Raw genomic sequence first — 24000 nt, 5'->3', positions numbered from 1 at the left:
CACACACACACTCACACATATATATGTATATGTACATCACAGTACTAATATATATACAGTATATATATATGCACATATGTATATATACTGTATATATACTTATATATATGCACATTACAAATTCAGAGTTAAAACAGTCATCATATGATACCATAACATTCCTAATTTCTTGCTTACAATGAGAATTTTTGTGTGTGTCAATTTTCATGATTCACGGATAATTACCGAGCAAGTAATGTGAACAATGCGTCATGTTTTCATGCAGTTTTTAATGCAGAGAACAAACAAGCAAGCACAAAAGGAGCTTTAATACATAAAAAAGGTTACAAAGTCACTGCAACACCAAGCGCATAAATCATTCCCATGCATATGTTGTTTGCAACAAGCAGCAGCGTTGTTTTAAGTAACACACAGCCGAGCGCATAGCGTAGCTTCATGTAACACACATACACAGTCCTGTAACATACAGCAACCGAGGGTACAGCCCAAAAAATAAAAAAAAAGATTCAAGTCGAATGCATAACAGGGACAAGGCTCAGGGCAAGTGGTAACCGAGAGAGAGCATTTTACTGAAGCGTTAAACTCACCAGAGTGCCACTTGGGTATCTGTGGCACCGTGTGGGTCAGCGTTCCTTGCATTGCTCATGCCTTGTTGATGTTATTTTTTGGGGGGAGTGGGTGGGGATTGGGGTAGGGGTGGGTGGGGTAGGGGCTGGTAGGGAAGGATGGAGGTGTGAGGGGAGCAGGGATGGTTGGTATTGCTCATGCCTTGATGATGTTTTTTTTGGGGGGGCGAGGGGAGGGTGGGGTAAGGTAGGAGGGAGGGGTGAAACAAGGGGGTGGGTTGGTACCGGTGGTTATCAAAGGGGTAGGTAAGGAGGGAGGGGTGAGAGGAACAGGGATGGTTGGTATTGCTCATGCCTTGTTGATGTTATTTTGGGGGGAGGGGAGGGTGGGCAGGGGAGGAGGGAGGGATAAAATAAGGAGGGGTGGGTTGGTACCGGGGGTTATCAAAGGGTCGGGTAAGGAGGGAGGGGTGAGGGGATTAGGATTGGTTGGTATTGCCCATGCCTTGTTGATTTTTTTGGAGGGGGGAGGGAAGGGGTGGGTAGGGGAAGGAGGGAGGGGTGAGAGTTGAGGGGTTGGTTCGTACCAGGGGTTAATTAATGGTCGGGTAGGGAGGGAGGTGTGAGGGGAGCAGGGTTGGTTGGTATTATGCCGTGTTGATGTTTTTTAGGGGGAGGGAGAATGAGGTAGGAGGTGGGGAGGGAGGGAGGGAGAGGTGAAAGAAGAGGCCTTGGTTGATATATTTTTTTGGAGGGGTTGTGTGCGTGGGTGGGGAGGGGGAGGAGGGGGAATCAGGGGGATTGGTTGGTACGGGGGGGTATAAAAGGATGGGGTAGTTCTGATTTGCTTAATTATCATATATATATATATAAAGGGACTTGCTGGACATCGTCGCTTTGGATGCCGTTGGCCTGCCGCCATGGGTGTTATAGGGGAAGATGATTTCCGTCTTTCGTTTTTTTATTTTCTTTTGTATGTACATGTATGTGTGTCGATGTTATTTACATAGAATAAATATATATAAATATATATCAGTGACGTGAGCTCCGTAAGGTGTCATCTTCTTTCATTTTATCTGTACAAGTTCGAAAATGATCCAGTTAAGACGGCAATGATTTATTTTAGTTTTGAATTTCGATTTTGTTATTTATTTTCTTTTTCTTTTGTGGCAGATGGCTGGCTCAACACTCTGTTAACAAAGGGCTGCTATCATATGTTGAATATCACTAGTTTATATGTTAAAATTTCTTTTTGCGTTCATGCAATTTAACAACAGTACTTGCTAATGAAAAGGAATAGCTCTAAGTAATCAAAACCAGTCCTGAAGAAATAAAATTACTTTTGCCAAAAATTTTAGAGTTTAGAAAAAATGAATATGCAAATTTTTTTTGCAAAACGCATCAGGTCCTCAACGAGTAAAAAAAAAAAGTTCAGCCATACTTTTTTAGAAGAGAGCAAAAAATGCTTTAATGCTTGCAAAGAGATTCTTGAACTCTCGCTAGAACGAAATTGGACTTCCGATTACCTTTTTTTGACAATTACAAAATGAAGTCATGCTTTTTAACAGGGCTCCTGATCCACTTAACATTCCATTTCTTTAGGTCAACTTAACATGATCCGGAGTTCTGACTCGATGCCTTTTTTTTTTTCTTTTTGATCATCTGCAAATAAAATGGCGAAGATGAGATCTTACTCATTTTCTAGTAACCTTCACTTGCAATTATACACAGCAGTGTCAGAGAACTACAGAGAACTAGTGAAGGACAGTGAGTGAGTGAGTGAGTGGGTGAGTGGGTGACATGTGAGTGAAGAACATACAAAAGGGGATAACAGAGATGGGGGAAGATAACGTGTGTGTATGTGTGTGAGAGAGAGAGAGAGAGAGAGAGAGAGAGAGAGAGAGAGAGAGAAAGAGAGAGAGTGTGTGAATGAATATGCATTTGTAATGATATATGTATATATAAGTATATATAGAAATTAAATAAATTAATAATATATATATGTGAGTGTGTGTGTGTGTGAAAGTATGCATGTATAAATATCTTTCAAAGCTCTTAATTTATATATTTATTTGTGAATATTATACATATATATATGTATATATGTATATATATATATATTTTATATATGTATATATACACATACATTTATATTTCCCCGACCACTAGAAAATTATGAAATGAAACTCCTGTGCAAAATTATCACAAAACTTCGCATCCCATCATCACTATAGAAAAGCCTTATTGGCGCATTCCTGTGGTCTAGCACGCAGTTTTATACTCTCTGGTCGTCTGGACCTTTTACTCTAATACTTCCACCGACTCTCCGTCCAGTATTTCTGGGCCTCCCTCTGTTTTTCCACCTTCAGACACACGAATTCTTCGCCTTCATGTGTATAGCCATGGATGCTTACACATGCTCTTAGACACTCATTCAGAAATGTAAACTGAAGGTATTTTTATTCAGACGCAGTTTAAAATAAGGTTGTGCATAGATATACATCTGCATTGTATACTCCTCTCATTTTGACTGCATACACCATTTTGGCTTCTAGAGGCTGACTGGGGATTTACGTGTATTAGATGTAAGGGAAGTAGTTGAAAAGTCATATGACCTCACTCTCTACCTGCATATATATATATATATATATATATATATATATATATATATATATATATATAAATATATATATATATATATATATATATATATATAAATATATATAGATATATATATATATATATATATATATATATATATATATATATATATATATAAATATATCTATCTAAATATATATATATATATATATATATATATATATATATATATATATATATATATATATATATATATATATATATATATATATATATGTATATTTCAGTGGTTCACGATTTCGTCCTGCCGGAAATTTCTCTAGACGAGTTTCCTGAAAAGCCAAGTAGTGAAATGGGTACCTAGTGGTTAGTCGACTATGGTGGCTTGCAACCAGGGTCGAGAAGGGCATGGGGATTGCTATCTCATCCCGAAAGACTTGTTGAAAAATACGGAAGGTTAACACTATCTGGAGACACCAGTTTTCAGGAGAAAAGGCGTCGGGTGAAATAATTATATATATACGTATATATATATATATACTGTATATATATATAATGTATATATATACGTATACATATGCATATATATTTATATATATAGATTTTTTCCCATAAGCTTCTTCCTGTCTTGACTGGATGGCACCAGAAAGGAAAGAGCAAAACTATATATATATTTTTATATAGCAATATATATATATATATATATATATATATATATATATATATATATATATATATATATATATATATATATATGTGTGTGTGTGTGTGTGTGTGTGTATGTATGTGTGTGGGTGTGTGTGTGTGTGTGTGTGTACGTGTGTGTGTGTGTGGCGTGTGTGGATTTGCGTACAAGTACGTGTGGCTGTTGATGAATATTTCTAAAGTTTGCAACAAGAAATACCATTTAATTTCCGGCAACCTAGCGGAAGAAGGCATTGACCTATCGTGTATCTTCGCATCTTTGTCACTTGAGAAATGAAGGATTCTGAAAAATTCTTTATAAGCCACGAAATTAACTTTTAAACGAAGGAAACACGAACTCCTCTTTGCGAAGCTAGTTTCACTGATGCTCATCCTGTCTGCCCTTTGTGACAGAAAGTCTGTCCCGCTCAGGTTGAGATGTTACTCTTTTTCCTCGGTGGCATTCAGTCACGAGAAATGATTCTGTTGTTTTCCTTTTACATTCCATAATACATACGCACATACATGCATACATACATACATTCATACATACGTACATTCATACATATGTATGTGAGTGACATGTATATAAACTATATATATATATATATATACATACACACATACATATATATATATATATATATATATATATATATATATATATATATATATATATATATATATATATATATATATGTGTGTGTGTGTATGTGTGTGTGTGTATGTGTGTGTGTGTACAGTATATGTGTATGTGCTTACATATACAATATGACTCTCGAAGATAGACACAGAGACAGGACAGAGTTGCAACATGGTCGAAAAGCTGTCTAAAAGAAGTTTTTGTAGAGGTGGGTGAGAGGGGCGTGTGGAGGGGGGGGGCGGTGGTTAGACAGGTAATCTGCTGCTGGTGTAACGGTGAAATGAATGAATAGTATTAGTAGTAGTAGAGAGTAACTACCGTCGATCTACAGATGATCTACATACCAACCTGCTCCTCCTGTGCTGTTGCCTGTGGGCCTCGTGCCTCATCGGATGCCCTCTCGTTGCACTGCAACATTGCTCTCATTACATCCAGACTACAGTACAAGAGCTTTCAGTAAAACACACCTACATGTACAGCAACAACGACAACGACAACAACAAGAAACATCCTACAACTGTATCAATTTTTTTTTTAATTTCGTAAAATACACACGCTTGATGCTCCACCAGACAACATAGAGAGAGGAAAAAATAAAAAAATGAAACTGAAATTGGAGGCGCTGGAGGAGGGTGGTCAGAGAGAGGCGAGTTTTGATCGAGAGTTTTGAGTGATTGGTGGAAGAGATGGATGAAGGAGGAATAAAAAGAACAGCAGCAAAAAATGTCGAGGTTCAGAAGGAGGTTCAGAAGTAGGACGGAGTACGAAGGGAGAGGTTCTTTTTTTTTATATGGACAAACATCAAAGCAATAGTTAAAAATGAAAAGCATTGTTATTACCGTCACAGACATGGAAATGACAATTTTTAGAGCACAAGTGAGTTTACTCATTCGTATAGACGTGTGTTGGGTTAATTTCATTCTATAAGGCTAAAAGTTTCAAACAGTAGTAAGTGCAGTTTGGACAAATGCATTAGGTCTCATCACCATCTCTTCACTATAGACTCATCTGCGTGTAGCAAATGACATACCAAATAAATAAAAAAAAGAATTAAAAGATAAAAGTTTAAAGTGTTACACGATCCAGGCGGTAAATGCCTAAGTCCCTAAAATTGGATAATAATCATTCAGGATTATGTAGTGGTTAAGTCATTTTGATTCTGCTCTGATATTAATGCTTTGCCGAGATACCAGTAAGGAAGTGTCGCTTTCCCTAAGACCTAAGACCTGTATGTTTTGAGTTGACTCAAAAATGCGTTGCGCAAGCACGCTTCCTGGCACCTTATAGCATTAGGTCGTTAAACTTTAGGCAACATGGCCATAAAGAATGTCAGATTAATCTTTTCTCTTGTGGTACCACCTTATGTGATTTACTTAGTATTCCTTTATAGGGTTTAAATTGGCGTATGCATGTATGTATGTGAGTTGACACAATCATATCGTTCAAAAATGGATATATAACAAAACTGTTCAGTAAAACTTTACATGTTTTTGCGTCAGAAGCATGTGATTAGTGTTGTTCGACATGGGGAAATTAGCATATTGAACAAACTTTCGTCGTTAACCTACAGGTAGAGTTTTGTATTTTATTTATTATATATATATTATATATATATATATATATATATATATATATATATATATATATATATATATATATATATATATATATATATATATATATATATATATAAAGTCTTTATCCTACTGGGCTATATACGAAGCTTTCTGCTTCCGTAACGGAATTCGAGCCTGCGATACATATGCTGTAGGCTTATAGTAATAAGCATATCCAAATAATTACATGAAAGTCAGGAAATTAGGAGGTCATTGTGGCTATTAATGATAGGTACATACATGGTATAAGTGATCAGTATATTCTATGTACACATACACACACACACTTCTACACACACACACACACACATATATATATATATATATATATATATATATATATATATATATATATATATACTGTATATACTGTATATAGAGTGTGTGTATGTATATATATATATATATATATATATATATATATATGTATATATATATATATATATATATATATATATATATATATATATATATATATATATATATATATATATATAATGTAACATTTCTTTTTATCCTTACATTTCCAGTAACAATGGACAATAAACTCACAAACGCACATGAGCAATTGTTCTTGCGTTTCCTCTTTTATAGTCTTTACCTCACTTTATTAGTTGTATTACACCATTGAAATCCAATGAAGTAAAAGTACGTTATTGTTTTGACAACCTTTTATGAGGTTCCCCCAGTTATCTACGGGAAAAATCATCAAACAGTTAAGCCCAAGAAGAGACCAGTGGCCTCTTGGCTCCCCTGGGAAGCACCAGAAGAGAGTTTCTCTGCTAGATGGCCTACCGTTTCCTCCGAAATCCCCAGAGGATTGCATCTGATAGTAAGTTAGATTTACTCCAGTACTGGACACAGGTACAAGCAGGACCCACTGGGGACAAGAGCCATCTATTTTCTGCCGTTTCCCGAAGACACTGGATCCACTGACCAGTACGTTTAAGTTTGGAAATGGAGTGACGTACTTTTCTGTCGTCAAAATCCGGAAGGCCCATTAGTACTTTTCTTGTAGCTTAGTCTTTATAAAACGAAGCAATTATCTCAAAAGTACTTTGTGCTTGTTACTCGACATAATGCGAGACAGTTTTTTTGTTCTTCTGTATTGAAGTAAAGGCCATTATCTTGGGACACACACATACGCACGCGCGAGCACACACAGACACACACACATATATATTAATGTATATCTAAAGATATATAATTATATATATTTTTTCTCTGCGAAGGGTTGGCCAGATCTAGACATTCCTAGCCATCTATCTTTCAGCAGGTATTTTGGGATGAGGTTGCTTGACCCATGCCTTCATCTAGTCAGAGTATGCCTATGTTGATGCATTACTTCATTATATATATTTATATTTTTATAATTTATATATATATATATATATATATATATATATATATATATATATATATATATATATATATATATATATATATATATATAGAAGAGAGAGAGAGAGAGAGAGAGAGAGAGAGAGAGAGAGAGAGAGAGAGAGAGAGAGAACTGTTATGTCCCCAGATCAATCATTCTCCGCAGCCGGTGTGAAGTTTCCTGTAGTCCCTGCACCAGGATTTATTTAGTTGCAATGATTGATGATTCAGCTTTAACTTCGTCTGTGTTCTACTGTTGGTGGCGTTTTTCCTTGTCCGGGAAAAGGACAGTGCTTTTATACGTTATTCTGTATTGAATTTTTATTGCGTTTTGTTCTTCGTAAATACAACTCAGTCATTTTTTTAGTTTCATATTTTTTCAGTAAAGAGCAGGTTGGTCACTGCGCAACGGAAAAAAAAGCATTAGCTTATTTATTTTTATTGATAAAATTCATTGCGTTTTATTCTTCAGTGTAAATACAGTCCCGTCATTAATCTGGTTTCCTATTTTTTCAGAAAAGTAACGGCTGGTGATTTTGTGCTACTAAAAAAAAATTAGCTTTTTTATTGTGTTTACTTGAATTTTCATGACCTTTTTTCTGTACTGTGAAACTGAGAAATTCTTGTATTATTTCTCTTTGCCATCCGTTCACTGTTTTCTATTTCAAAATGAAAGTTCTTTCAATTTGTTAAATTTTTGTGGGGCAGTTTGTGTCCAGTCGGGGAAAGGTTGTAACAAAGAGTACAAAAAGTACAATCTTTTGCGTGCGAAAATTTTTTTTTATTTTGTTTTTTATTCGTTTTGTTTTGGCGATGCTTTTCTGGTCAGTAATTTCAGTCAGTAAAAAAAACTCATCCTCACGCAAAAACATGCAATGCAATTGTTTCCACATTTATTCATTTATATTAGTTTTTGTAAAACATCCCCGGTGTGCTACCGCTGCTATAGGCCACAAAAACTTAACAATCCAGATTTATTTTTTATTTATTTTTTTCACATCTTCCTTACTCTTACAAAGGATTGCTGTCGTTACTATATGTGACAGAGTGACCATAGAGATATTACGATCTCTACTTATTTATTTATTTGTTAATTATTTTTTTTTTATTTATTCTTGTAAAGGTTGTCTTCTACGCCCAACCGCAGCCATGCGGCCACAGGAGCATTTATTTCAATTCGTTACTGCATTTCTACAATGCTTCTGTTCCGTGTTTGTCCTTTTGTTCCCCAGTTATAATTTAATTTTTGCTCGATCATCTCTTTCCAGTTTACAAATTAATATTTTTTGTAACAGGACTCATCATTAAGCGGACGAAGGCAATCACCGGTCCAGCAAATACCTGCTCCTTCTTGTCTTTTGCACCCGAAAGCACTTTTTATTATAATTTTCGCATGACCGTTTCAGCTATTCCTGTTTTGTGGAAGCCGAAGGGGCTGGCCAACAACCAGGCTTCTGTGTCCGGATGCAGAACTTTCAAAAAGGCTCGCCTAAGAGATTTGTTTTCAATTGGTAACTGAGAATAGAAAATAAGAAAAAAACCGACGGAAAAGTGTGCAGAAAGCAGGGGGGAACGGTAGGGAAATGACAGAGAAAGTAAGATAGCTGGGACAGAAAGGACGCTGCAAAGCGCCTCTAATACCGTCTACAGTCTGGTGCTAAAGGAGCACTGTGAGCGGTATCCGCTTATTGGATATCATAGTCAAAGAGAGAGTAAGGAGAAGAGTGGAAGTATGGAAAGAGCGAAGAGTGATTCAGAGGAAAGAGTATATAATTTCTCCGATCAGGGAAAGCTATATTATACACACACACACACACACACACACACACACACACATATATATATATATATATCTATATCAATTTATGCTTGATTGTATATCGGTTTTGGCACTAGTCGATAACTTTCGGGTTCATCACCCGATAGGAGAGAGAGAGAGAGAGAGAGAGAGAGAGAGAGAGAGAGAAAACATAATGCCCATATCTGTCACACGCACGTTTCCTTTCTTTTGAGCTCCAAGACATTTTCAATAAATGCGCAACAAAAGGAGGATTTGATAAATAGAAAAAGCGAGCTCTCTTAGGTTTTCTATCTCTCCCTTGCTGTTAAACACAGACAGACAGACACACACACACACACACACACACACATATATATATATATATATATATATATATATTATATACAATATATATATATATATATATATATATAATATATATATATATATCACCTTTCAGTTCTTCTTCTTCTTCGTTTATAGAAAATAAATAAAGCTGGGTCTGGCCAATAGTTGGGTGGGTGATCAAGAAAAAGGTAGATTCTCTCTGCTCGTGAGTCCTTGAACATGCATGGGGCAGGTCATGGGACTATCAACTCATCTTAAAAAAGAAAAAAGAAACTGCAAGAGGTAACTCCTCCTGATACTATCTGTTCTGAGGGAAAAGGTGTATATATATATATATATATATATATATATATATATATATATATATATATATATATATATATATATATATCACCTTTCAGTTCTTCTTCTTCGTTTATAGAAAATAAAGAAAGAGAGAGAGAGTTGAGAGGGTGATCAAGAAAAAGGTGATTGTCTGCTCTTGTGAAAAAGATTTTGCTCATCTTAAAAAGAAACAAAACTCCTCCTGATAAGCTAATTATTTTGGAACTTTATATATATAGGAATTTTTTTCATAATGATTATGATAAAATCACATTTGTTGTTGAAGGAATTTTTAGTTTGCGATTTGAGACGACAATAGGAGCCTGTTACTAGCGGCAGTGGGTTACAACGAGGCTCAAGACGCCACTGGAGTGAAAGAATGACTCACGGAAAGCAAAGTGAGAGATTGATTGACTGACTGATGGTGAACGATGTGATTGCGTTTCAAAAACCGCAAAAGAAAAAAATCCCAACTATTTTGAAACCGTTAGAATTTTTTCATAATGATTATGAGAAAATCACATTTGCTATTGCGATTTGAGACGACAATTGTTTATCAGGCGAGGCTCAAGACGCCACTGGAGTGAAAGAATGACTCGGATTGATTGATTGACTATTAATGGCGTAACATTAACTGTTCCTTTGAAAAAAAGAACACAATTAGTTATCAGTCAGATTCATTCGGATTAACTGTTCGCAATTTGAGTGTGAAATCGCCAGTCATTTGTATTAAAAATCTAATATATGAGTTTTCTTCTAGCGATGTCTGGTGGCAAAAAATGGTAATATGTGTTACAATCCTAATATACGATTTTTATTTTTCGTAATGTCTGAGAAAATCATGGTAATTTTATGCAAATGACCCTTTTGAAGCTTTCAGAAGCCACGGGAGATCATGATCTGTGCTGTCCTAGGTCAGTAAGTCGATACTGTACTGTTAGAATTTAAATGAGAATCATTATTATTCTTTCTACATTTTTGACCGAAGATCAAGGGGGTTAAAATACAAGGCTTTGCAAACATCAGACTGAATTGTTAGTATTTTATAATGCTTTCTCCTTTCATTAACCGAGGACTCATCAAGTAGAAATACAAACAAAATCAAAGATGAGGGACTGAGTCGTATTGATATTTTAAAAATCTTTCTTAAAATTAAAGAAGGGAAGAGAAAGTTAAGGAGGAGGGGGGGCGGGGAGGAGGAGGCGAGTGGGATCTAACTTCCAAAAAAGTTTTAAGATAAGCTGAAGATCCCGCGGTTCTTTTCACCCGTTTTATTTCCCAACCTTTTTAATCATGTTATTTTGTTTCGTGTTTGAATTGTCTTTAAATCCATTTCCATGTTTCTGCATTCCTCCTTATTCGGTTCCATTTTCCTTGACTTTGTAATTTTTTTATCACCAGTTTTTCACCATTTTTGACATTTTATAGATATTAGTTTTATACACAAGGTTATTTTTTTAATAAAAATGATTTTTTATTACAAATCATTTTAGCTAATAAAATACATTCTGTATGGAAAGGATAGTTTGTTACAAATGTTTTCTCATTCCCATTTATTTGTGCCGACGTACCGTGAAGGAAGATGCATGTCATCAATTTCTCAGCTTCTTGTAGTGTACGATTTTATCATAACAATGAAGCTTACATTTCAGACATTTTATTCTGACTTTTTGACGGTGTATTCACATACATACGTGCATACATGAATGAATACCTACAGCTATTTGTGCGTGCTAGTGTCAGCGTGGGTGGTTTCTGCGCAAGTGTTCGACCTCTGTTGTGACCCATCTGAATATTTAGGTCAGTTTGATCGTCATCTTTTATTAATATTCACCTGACACAGGTGTCATTCTTTTCTAATCTATAGTCCTGTTAGCTGTGATACCAAGTAATCCTTATATAACTCATTAAAAACGTGCTTTTATTTTTGTTTGTGCTAAGATTTTGAAGAGAAAATCGAGTGTTTGACATTATAAGGAAATAATTAACCCTATCATAAATGTATTTTTTGAATTTTGCTGCCTTAGCCTCCAACGGAAACCTGACCTTTTTTTTGTGGTTTGACCTTTTAAATTCCAAAGCAGTGTTTCATGAAGACTCGAGCAGTGCCTATAGGTGGAACGTTAGCTGTTTTAAATTTTAATATATAGCAATGTTTTTCGGTACAATTCGCATTTATACTTCACAAATACCGAGATCGAAAGCTAAAATGTAACTTTTTGTCCAGAGTGTGATTTTTGCGTCAGATGACATTTAAAATCATGTTGAATACTTTGAGAATTATTTAACTACGCAATTGAGAGAAAAAACCCGTTTTTGATTTTTGGTGATTAAATCACATTCTATAATTCAAGTGACTTTTTTTAATTAGATGCATTGCAATAAGTTTTTTCTTTTTTCTATTTTGAAAATTCTGATGTGGAAATTTTTACCTATAATGAATTTTCTTCCACCAGCCTTATCAAAAGCTCACGTAATACTGTCATGAACTGAAATGTGTATTTGTTAGTTTCCCTCTCATACCAAAAAATAATCTGTTATTTATATCAAGATGTTAATTACCTACTGTCAAAAAGTACTCGATATGTCCTGTTCATGACAATATTCTGTTTATCAGGTTAGTGGACTGCGCCAAGTTTTGAGACCTTCCTAATAGTGTACTACTCTTGGACCTTCCATAAAGTAGATTACTCTTTGGACCATCCGTCGAGTAGGTTAATCTGGGCCTTCCGTGGAGCAGACTACTCCGCAGGCCTTCCCTTATGTAGACTAACTTCTGAACCTTATGTAGAGTAGTCTGAAGTCTAATGTCTGGAACTTCCATTGAGTAGACTGCTCTGTAGAAATTCTACAGTTTAGACTACTCACTGAACCTTCCTTAGAGCAGTCTAATCTGTGGAACTTCTGTACAGTAAACTGCTCTACAAACCTTCCGTCAAGTAGACTACTCTCAAAGTCTTCCATAGAGCAGACTACTTTCTTAGAACTTCCTTAGAATCGACTACTCTCCGGAACTTCCATACTTCAGATTACTCTCTAGAGACCTTCCACCATAAACTTCTGTTTTTGGATTCTGGATATCTTCCTAAACATGACTAAAGCGTTTCCGTGATCTGCGCGATCGGCAAATCAGAAAACCAGACCGCGAGTTGTTCTGCGCTGGTAGTTTCTTTTTAATTGGGAAAGATACATAACTGCATACTTTCATATCAGCGGAAGCGATGAGACGGACAACTCGAATGAAAAAAAGGAATCGTGAAAACTGATGCGTGACGGACTGGCGAACGTACCTCTCAGTCCAGCTGCCGATGAGGACGTAGTCGTAGGAGTTCTGGGAGACCTTCTGGTACTGGTAGATGAAGTAGCTTCCAGGGGCGTCGCCGTCCGTGTTGAATTTGACCTCCCTTCCTTGTTGACCTGTGGGCAGAAGGAGATAAGTTACTGATAGAGAGATGACGTCCGATTTGAGTTATAAGACTATTGATCCATATTTCCTTTAATCTACTACCAGTGGTTCTCAACCATAATGGCATTCCCCCCTATGGGGGAATTTCAGTTTCAAAGGGGGGAATTGTGACCAAGGATTTTTAGTATTAAGTGCTTATTATTTGGAACGCACCTTTTGAGGAAGACAATTTTGGAAAAGGGGGTGGAATGACATTCTGACATATAGTGAAAAGATGCATGGGCCAAAAAAGGCTGAGAACCACTGCCTCCATCGAGAAATAGTACTTATTGTATGAGCAAAAATCATGCTTCCCTTCCTTGCACCCCTCCACCCTCCGCCCTATCCAGCCCCCGTCTCCAGAGACTTTCGTCCTTTGTACGTAAGTTCCTAATAATGAATACGGAATAGGAATAAACTATGACTAATTCAATATGAAATTGTACTTTAAATTCAAATAATCTACTAATGTATTATGGGTGATTACGGTTATCCCCCATTCTCTCCTCTCTCTCTCTCTCTCTCTCTCTCTCTCTCTCTCTCTCTCTCTCTCTCTCTCTCTCTCTCTCGTAACAGACATCAAGACATTTTGGTCTGCAAATAGGTAACCTTTTTCTAATTATTATTCGTTACAAGGTGCAAAGTTCAAGCACCAAATGTCGTATTTTTCACGTAACTGCATTACGAAGGGGTAACTGAACACGAAGAGTTATGGGAAATTTCAAGACAATAACTATTACGAACCCTTTAAATGCAGAAGATGAAATATGCTTACAGTACATAAAGGTATTATCGTCTCAATCAGCTCAAAGACTTGGTTTTTCGTTTGACTTACTGCTGCTTGTCCCAGACCCCTTCATTCTGTTTCAGTCTGGCAGAGTTCGGTTTTATTTTTCAGTAAAAGAAAACTATTGTGCCGGTTTTGTCTGTACGTCCGCACTTTATTCTGTCCGCACTTTTTCTGTCCGCCCTTAGATCTTAAAAACTACTGAGGCTAGAGTGCTGCAAATTGGTATGTTGATCATCCACCCTCCAATCATCAAACATGCCAAACTGCCGCCCTCTCGCCTCAGTAGTTTTTATTTTATTTAAGGTTAAAGTTAGCCATAATCGTGCTCCTGGCAACGATATAGGACAGGCCACCACCGAGCCGTGGTTAAAATTTCATGGGTCGCGGCTCATACAGTATTATACCGAGACCACTGAAAGATAGATGTGTTTTCGGTGGCCTTGATTATACGCTGTAGCGGCTGTACATTTTTTACTTGTTGAACTTTATCGGTAACTTTACTTATCCCTGTTTGCCTTTCAGAGTCATTAGCTAGATATCTTTACGTGTTTTTAAGAAGGTGCGACGCAAGACTGCAAAAACCAATCGGGAAATTCCATAATTGTCTCCATTGTTCTTTTGGCTGTGTATATTTTGCGACGAATAATTACTGATAGTGTGTTTCAGTTTGTTTTTTCTTTTATTTCGCAGCAAGTTAATACTTTTTTGCCTAAATTTTATGTAGGTTATACACATTATGCTTCACGTTTATCAGCCAGGCAATCTACTCTTAACATTTATCCACCTGTCAGCACGACAAAATCTCCTGATTGGGCCTGGAACTCTCTTCTTGCTCAAGTTTTCCCCCATTCTTACGACCTTGCATCTTTTAGGAATCCGCTCTATTGCCGGCGTCACTGACCCTAATCGGTGTTACTCCAGTTTACATCTATAAGTTAGTCAATTAAGCTATTCTGTTACTGCCTTATTCCTTCCCAGTTCTCTTTATTGTCTCCTACGGCCCTGGGCTAGAAAAGGACGTTAGTTTGCAGTCCCAAAGGTCTCTTTATTGAAAACAGTTGTTCCCACAAATAGGATATAAACCCTGAGGATCAACACTGGCCCCGAGTGAAGGGAAGAAAGTTCGGGAAGAAAGTCAAATAAGAGAGTCAAACAAAAGTCTAAACTTTCCTTGGCTACTTTAAATCTATCTAGGGGTCAGGGAGAGAGAGAGAGAGAGAGAGAGAGAGAGAGAGAGAGAGAGAGAGAGAGAGAGAGAGAGAGAGAGTTGGAGTTTTGTCGAGTGGAAATTACTTTGACGAGTTTGTTCATTTTCTTTATTATTCTGGTGCGAGGTTGAGGCGCCGTTCTGTTGCTTTGGGCTGTTGGTGGAAAACCGTTTTATGTTTATATATATTTATATATATATATATATATATATATATATATATATATATATATGTAGATATATAAACATTTATATATATATATACTGTATATATATTATACATACATACATATATATATATATATATATATATAATATATATATATATATATATATATATATATATATATATATATATATATATATATATATATATATATATATATATATATATGTGCGTGTGTGTCTGTATGTACGTAATGGCAATGCAAAGCAAAATGCCAAATTCATGCAGTAGGAAAAGACTCGCTCCCGGCCTAATTCGCTTTAAACTCTTCCTTCAGCTTGCTACCGATTAATTGAATTTCGACTGAAATGTTATTTTCACTTCAGTATATTTGGTCGTAGTTCATTCAGAATATCGCCGCTCCCTCTCTCTTTCACTGTTATATATATATATATATATATATATATATATATATATATATATATATATATATATATATAATATACATATGTATATATATGTTATATATATATATGTATAAATTCAGCCAAGGCCACAGGAAAAATAAAAGAAGGCGTACCAAGCGCTTTCGTGTTATTGCAACACATTTTCGAGGTATAACTGAATCACGAAAATATGGAACGTGATGAATAGATAAATCAAGACAAAATTCACGGAGGAAAGAGAAACAATGGAGCACTGCAAGGCCTTTCGACTTATAGTCCTTTACTTAGCAGTCTGCTAAGTAGAGGACTATAAGTCTTTCCTTCATGGATTTTGTCTTCAATTTATATATACATAAATATATTGGTCACCCACTGGCTGTCGGTCTAAGAAACAGGAGATCAGCGCCTGCCCTATGAGCCTACAGAGGCCCAGGAGGACTTTAACTTTTAACTAATATATATATTTATATTTATACAGTATATATATGTATTTATATTCATATATACAACATATATATACATTTATATATACATATATGAACGAGCGAGAACGGATCTCACAAGACATCCAATTAAAGAGACAGCAAACGAGGAGACAGACAGACAGACAGACTAGCTCCAGCCGAGGCTGGTGGAAGGGGAGCCGGGGTGGGGGGGATAGGTTGTAGTTAGGACAGGCTAGAAAAGCCAACAAGACGGTTGACACTGCTCCATTCGATAAACTCCCTTGTTTTTTCAATCGGGGGGGAAATGTTTACCCAGGGTTCGGCTAAATCCCCTTTCGCGCTGCGTAACAGTCCCATAGGGGACGGAATAAAAATGTGAACTGCATCACCGGATAAAAGGTGGAGAGAAGCAGAGTCTGGTGCATGCCTGACGCAAAAGAGAAGCAAGATGATGCTACAAAATCAGATGAGAAAGGGGAAGAGATGTCGGGTGGACAGCGTCGATGTTCAACGAATGTAATAAATCAGATGAGAAGGTGGACAAAGGAATGTTCAATGTTCAAAGAATGTAATAAAATCAGATAAGAACGGGGAAGAGAGATAGGGTGGAAAGGACCATTGTCTAGTGAGGATGGGAGTATGGACAATGAACCTGATAATAACGAAACATGAGTTTATCAAAGCATACAGTAACTTCGACAGCCTAACAGTAAATGAGGATTTCCGTGCCCTTATTTGTGTGTCTGTATGAGAGAGAGAGAGAGAGAGAGAGAGAGAGAGAGAGAGAGAGAGAGTACTTGGACTAAGGTGAATACTTTAAGAGCCAAGGGATCTTGTACCTCGAAAATGTGTTGAAGTAACACGAAAGCGCTTGGTACTCCTTTTATTTTTCCTTTGGCCTTGGCTGAATACTGTATATTGTCACGCGCTATTTTGTGACATATAAGCATATATATATAAATATATATATATATATATATATATATATATATATATATATATATATATATATATATATATTCAAAACAATTTTCTCTCTCTCTCTCTCTCTCTCTCTCTCTCTCTCTCTCTCGACCTTTAACCTTCCACTGTTGTGCCACACCTCATGACGTCACCTGACGCACAATTTCCTTTATTTCTTGGGCAACAAGATCCCTTGGCTCCTAAAGTATTCCCCTTAGTCCAAGTACTCTCTCTCTCTCTCTCTCTCTCTCTCTCTCTCTCTCTCTCTCTCTCTCTCTCTCTCATACAGACACACAAATGAGAGCATGGAGATCCTCATTTACTGGTAGGCTGTCGAAGTCAAGTTTTGATTAAATCATGTTTCCTTATTATCAGGTTTATTGGTCATACTCCCATTCTTACTAGACAATGGTCCTTTCCATCCTGTATCTCTTCCCCATTCTTATCTGATTTTATTACATTCTTTGAACATTTTCTCATTCTCATTAAACATCGACCTTGTCCACCCGGTATCTCTTTCCCGTTCTTATCTGATTTTATTATATTCTTTGAACATTCTCTCATTCTCACTGAACATCGACGCTGTCCACCCAACATCTCTTCCCCTTTCTCATCTGATTTTGTAGCATTATCTTACTTCTCTTTTACGTCAAGCATGCACCAGTCTCTCCACCTTTTATCCGGTGATGCAGTTCACATTTTTATTCCGTCCCCTATGGGACTGTTACGCCGCGCGAAAAGGGATTTAGCCGAACCCTGGGTAAACATTTCCCCCCGGATTGAAAAAACAAGGGAGTTTATCGAATGGAGCAGTGTCAACCGTCTTGTTGGCTTTTCTAGCCTGTCCTAACTACAACCTATCCCCCTCCCCCGCCCCCCCTTCCACCAACCTCGGCTGGAGCTAGTCTGTCTGTCTGTCTGTCTCCTCGTTTCTTATCTCTTTAATTGGATGTCTTGTGAGAGCCGTTCTCGCCCGTTCACATATGTATATATGAAGTATATATATGTTGTATATATGCACATTTAACTTTTAACTAATATATATATATATACTATATATGTTATATATATAGTTAATATCCTCCTATATATATTATATGTTAGTTCAAAGGATAGTCCTGATCTGTTTCTTAGGCTCAACAGTGGATAGGCGCAATGATATATGTATATTATGCCAACATATATATATATATATATATATATATATATATATATATATATACATATATATATATATATATATATATATATATATATATATATATATATATATATATATATTTATATAAATGAAGACAAAATCCACAAAGGAAAGACTTACTGTATAGTCCTTTACTTAGCAGACTGCTAAGTAAAGGTCTATAAGTCGAAAGGCCTTGCAGCATTCCATTGTTTCTCTTTCCCTCGTGGATTTTGTCTTTATTTATATATTCATCACGTTCCATATTTTCTTGATTCTGTTATGCATACTTACACACACACACAACACACACACACACACACACACACACACACACATACACACACACACACACATATATATATATATATATATATATATATATATATATATATATATATATATATATATATTATATGTATATTATGGGCCACAACGAAAAAATTGTGTTCAAATTTCAAGGAAGGACGGATTATCAAGGATACGTTCCGGCAACAAATCTTGGGGCCTAAGTCGAACCAAGAAGGCTCTTATGCACGCGGTAGTTACTCGGCTGTAGTAAGTTGCAGTCGCGGTTGGGAGAGCAATGGCAACCATGTTTGTCTTAGAATGTTTGCTGACGATCGGAGGTGTAACAACATATATATATATATATATATATATATATATATATATATATATATATATATATATATATATATATATATATATATATATATATATATATATATATACACACACGTGTATGTTTGTGTCACCAATTTCCAAGTCCCCTCAACCTGAAAGTCTCACAATTTTCGCTTCTTTTTGTATTTTAAATTCCCTCTGTACTGTGGGATATAGCTTCAGAAATCCTGGTTTGCCCAGAACTGAAATGCTACGGAATATATCCCCTAGCTTTTTGGCTTGATTCTGCATCGTCTAAACGGAATCCATTTCTGTTTTGCAAAATTAATGCATCTGGGAGGTACGTGCGATATTCAAATGTTTAGATTTACATAGCAGATTGGGGGTAAAAATTCGGCTGAACGCTCGTTCAGGTTTCAGATGTAACGCATTTTGTATTTGCAAGTTTTATTTATGTTTTTCACACGTCCATATACTTTTTATTCTTTGCCAATATAACTGGGTTCTTTATATGTTTTTCATATATCCATTTACTTCTACGTCACTTTTTACTCTTTGCCAATACAACTGATTTCGTAATATGTTTTTTCATATATCCAATTTCTTCTTCGTCACTTTTCATTCTTTGCCAGTATAACTGATTTAGTTATTTTTGGAAGTTTATGGTTTTCATATCCATTTACTTCGTCACTTTTTATTCATTACCATTATCACTGATTTCGTTATTCGTTCATTGACGTTAACCTGATGGGGAGCACAGAAGCAAGGAAGAAATTTGACTTTCCGTAGTAAAAGTTCGGGCGACAATAAAAAAGAAAGAGTGATTTAGAGTGTTCTGATTTCTGCAGAATAAAATATGAGGTATGCGAAGGTACCAACGGGGTAACTGATACGTGTGCGAAGAGTAGCGACCATACTGGCTGTTTGGGCTGTAGTCTTGATTTTTCTGAGGGGGCTGAAGTATGTCGTGTGTCATATGAGGAGAAATATGTTACGGAAAGGTGGTTATGCTATGCGATCTATGTAGGAACATGCGTCACGCCTGAAGGGTTGGAATATACGGCTCAAACTGGGAGAAAAAAGAGTGAGTTGGAATGAAAGGTTTAAAGAATAATCTTACGTTTTGTTGTTGTATAGATGCTTGATTATTGTGAGGGTGAAAACAGTGACAGACACTGACAAAGTTTTTGTTCAAAAGAATTGACATTACTTAACAATAATCATAATAACAAACATTGTGCATGCAGGCAAGACATATTAAAGCTTTTATAATTTTTTTTAACTGATCAATCTTAGGTTTTGTAACGTCTAGGCAAGAACATATTTTGAAATTGATCCGAGCGCAGGACCCATTTTCGATTTGACAAAAAATCAATAAATAAATAAAATTGTTGGTTGGTGGTGGGGGAGTGATGGGGACTCATTACAAGCCACTACCTCTGGTCCCAGATCCTCTAAGATTTGTGTCAAGCACCTGTAACAATTTACACCCCACTCTTTTATTAAGGCCCAAGACATGTTTCCGAAAGACAGACCAGACTACGCTCAGTGGAATCTTAGAAGATAGTGACATTAACCCTAAAACCCCCACCTCTTTTATCCGGACCTCGGTCCAATATTCACTAAAGGAAGCGGAATATGGTCCCTGGAAGGCTCGCTTCTTTTTGAAGAGGAAATTTATAAAAAAAAAAAAGGACCAGAAGATTCCTCCTTCGTTTCTGATTGTTGGTGGCAACAGAGAGGAAAAAAATGTACGGCGATGGGATGTGAGGGGCGATATTGATCATCTTTACGGCTCAGAACACAACGAAAGGGAAAGGAATTATAGGGCGTTCAGAGGCGTTCCGTTTTGAAAGTCGTTGAGTTTTCCCATTTTGTCGGTCTGTTTGTGTGTGTCTAATAGTTCGTACTTCACTTTCTCTCTCTCTCTCTCTCTCTCTCTCTCTCTCACACACACACACACACACACACACACACACATATATATATATATATATATATATATATATATATATATATATATATATATATATATATATATATATATATATATATATATATATATATATATATATATATATACATACAGTTAGCCTACATACATACATGCACCCTACAATACGCACACACACATACGCACATATAATATATATATGACTTTTTGTCACTACTTTTACTCTTGTCATTTTATCTTAGAAATAATTAGTCTCAAATTCCCTGCTAATATCGAACTCGTTACATCCTGGAAATACCTTACCATCAGAGTGAATTATACAAGAGAAGTTCACCTATCCTAACCACAATTCGAATCTATACCTTCATAGGTTAAAACACAGGCGACAGTGATTAATATGCACTCAGTCAACAGAAGAGAGAGAGAGAGAGAGAGAGAGAGAGAGAGAGAGAGAGAGACTTGCTGTTCCGTCCACTATTCACTGATTGCCACGTCCATCAAAGTGATTGTATTGAATTTAAAGACGGAACAGTCAAGACAAATTGCTATATTCAGTTGTGGAGCTTTCCTCCGAACAGGCGGTTAAGACCTTATTTGCTATTAAGAGTCCTCTCTTCTGTTCCTCGATCTATTAGTTTTATGAGATATATATTGTCGTTGAACTTTAGAACACTACCATACAGTACACTAACCACTCTGCTCAATATTCTTTTGGTATTTTTTCCCCTTATTTCAACATCAAGAGTAGTTTCAAAATTCATCTTCAATTTCTGTCATTTCCATTCTCAGAATAATGGCTTAAATCAGTTGTAAATTCTTCGTATCTATCTTCAGATATCGATAAAATGTCCTCGATTACAGTACTTTGTCAAAAGTCTCCATGTATAGTTCCGCATCAAAAATTCGTCTTTAAGTCGCTATCCACATCCTCTTAAAATATACGAGTATGTGCTCTGTAAACGCAACTTCACACCAGCTCCTATTCTATTTTATTAATATCGTCAGTTATCTCGCCACAAAGTTTGAATCATACAGGCACAATTTCTTCTACACTGATGTAATATAAGTCATCATCAACATCATCTACCTAGTTTATTTTTGAATTCCCTTCTATCAACCGCCAATCGATCCATCAGGCTTGGCCCTTTTATTTGCCAGTTATAGAATTAGTTTTCTGTACAGTTAGCTACGTTATAAATGTTATTTTAATACGTGAACTTGGTAAGGCAGTCTCACACGAGTGCGGAAAAGTGTCGACTGTAAATTGTTGACACTTTTTGCATCTGTATAATTTAATTTCTGTTACTTCCCCCCAAAGCATCACATTTTCTTGATACGTATTATTTCGTACCTCCAAGGGGTTAAACCCCTCACTTTTCTTTCACCCCTTCTTTATTTATTTTTTTTTGGGCAAGGATTATGTAAGGATAACCGGTTACCTTTTCCACTGAACTTGGTGTTTAAAAAAAGATTATTCTTGAGCCCCAGTTATTCTCTCTCTCTCTCTCTCTCTCTCTCTCTCTCTCTCTCTCTCTCTCTCTCTCTCTCTCTCTCTCTATTCCTTTTTGTTCTGTATAATCGATAATCTCACGCACAGCTTCATCAAGTCTTTTTTTTTCGTTCTCCGGAGAAATTCTACATCATTCCTCTTCATATTTTGCATATATTACTTATCATTCATCTTCAAATCTTCCAATTATTTAGCATTTTATCTTGTTCCTACATTACGCAGAATCTCACACAGAACTTCGAGTCTTTTCTTTCAGTCTTCAAATTTGTATTATTCTCATTCAAGTGTTCTATATTATTTAGAGTATATTATCTTTCACCTAAATTCGACGGACAAATAATCTGCTCCTTCAGTCAGCCGCTATTGCATAATCCAGACTCCAGGCATTCCAGAGCTCAGGTACCGTAATGGTTCCAAACATTCCAGTCACCTTAACGTGATCTGTCTGTACTCTGATATCAGCCCAGTCCATCCAACGCCTGTTGAAGTGTGAACTTCACTTTCCTTTTTTTTAGAGCTCATTAAATTGTTTAGGGAGTATTCACTAATGTTGACAAATCTATCGATTATAGTGGTTTCTATCTCAATCAGGAGATGGCAAGACACGCAAAATACATAATTCACATACACACATATACCTATACATCCATACATACATATTTACATATATATGTATAAATGTATACATATATATATGTTATGTATATATATTCTACACACACATATATTCATTTATACATATATATACTATATATATATATATATATATATATATATATATATATATATATATATATATATGTATATATAATATAAATACACGCATGGTTCCTAGGGGGTAAAGCCCCACTCTTTTCTTCCCCCCATCGAAACATAGATTAATACTTTGTGTTCCTCAAACTAATTCAAACCGCAGATTCGTTTTACCGAAGAAGCATACCGTTCACACGAGAAAATGAATAGCTTGATCTTTATGGATCTTAACCATGACGAAGACACAATATTAATTCGTGAGGATGGAAAAACAAACGTTTCTATTTTGAAAACAGATTCACAGTTCAGATACGTGAACTGAAACAACAGCAAACTGTTCAGTTTGTGACCGAGGCATCAAACGTTTCGTGATAGCCGGCCAGGAAGTGAACTGCTTGCTGCGGTTTTTGAACTGTGAGGAGTAAGGACACTCCTCTTATCACTGACATGTGATTAGCTCGATCGGTTTGAAGAGGGTGTATTGAAAGATTCATTTATTTACTTTTCCTGTACAGGATTATGTCTGTGCAAGCTTGCTTATAGCATGTTGGTGGTCCTCCAGACTGATTCT

At 36.1% G+C, this 24000-nt stretch overlaps 1 protein-coding gene and 1 long non-coding RNA gene across 7 annotated transcripts in view; one reads left to right on the top strand and one right to left on the bottom strand.

Annotated features, from left to right (window-relative positions):
• The window catches only part of LOC136828328 (metabotropic glutamate receptor 8-like), an 811414-nt gene that overhangs the window by 66796 nt on the left and 720618 nt on the right, over window positions 1-24000 (bottom strand). For 3 of the 5 annotated variants that reach the window (XM_067086216.1, XM_067086217.1, XM_067086218.1), the window contains 2 exons: window positions 13233-13359; window positions 4843-4902 (listed from right to left, as the gene is read on the bottom strand). In XM_067086216.1, coding sequence (XP_066942317.1) covers window positions 4843-4902; window positions 13233-13359 — 187 coding nt within the window. The remainder of the gene's footprint in view (window positions 1-4842; window positions 4903-13232; window positions 13360-24000) is intronic. The other 2 variants (XM_067086219.1, XM_067086220.1) reach the window with 1 other exon arrangement.
• LOC136828329 (uncharacterized) overlaps window positions 1-24000 on the top strand; it is a 342392-nt gene that overhangs the window by 4447 nt on the left and 313945 nt on the right. The window lies entirely within an intron of this gene.

The sequence above is a fragment of the Macrobrachium rosenbergii genome, chromosome 42 (assembly GCF_040412425.1).
Source record: "Macrobrachium rosenbergii isolate ZJJX-2024 chromosome 42, ASM4041242v1, whole genome shotgun sequence".
Lineage (NCBI taxonomy): Eukaryota > Metazoa > Arthropoda > Malacostraca > Decapoda > Palaemonidae > Macrobrachium > Macrobrachium rosenbergii.
This window is presented reverse-complemented; position numbering and strand designations above follow the sequence as displayed.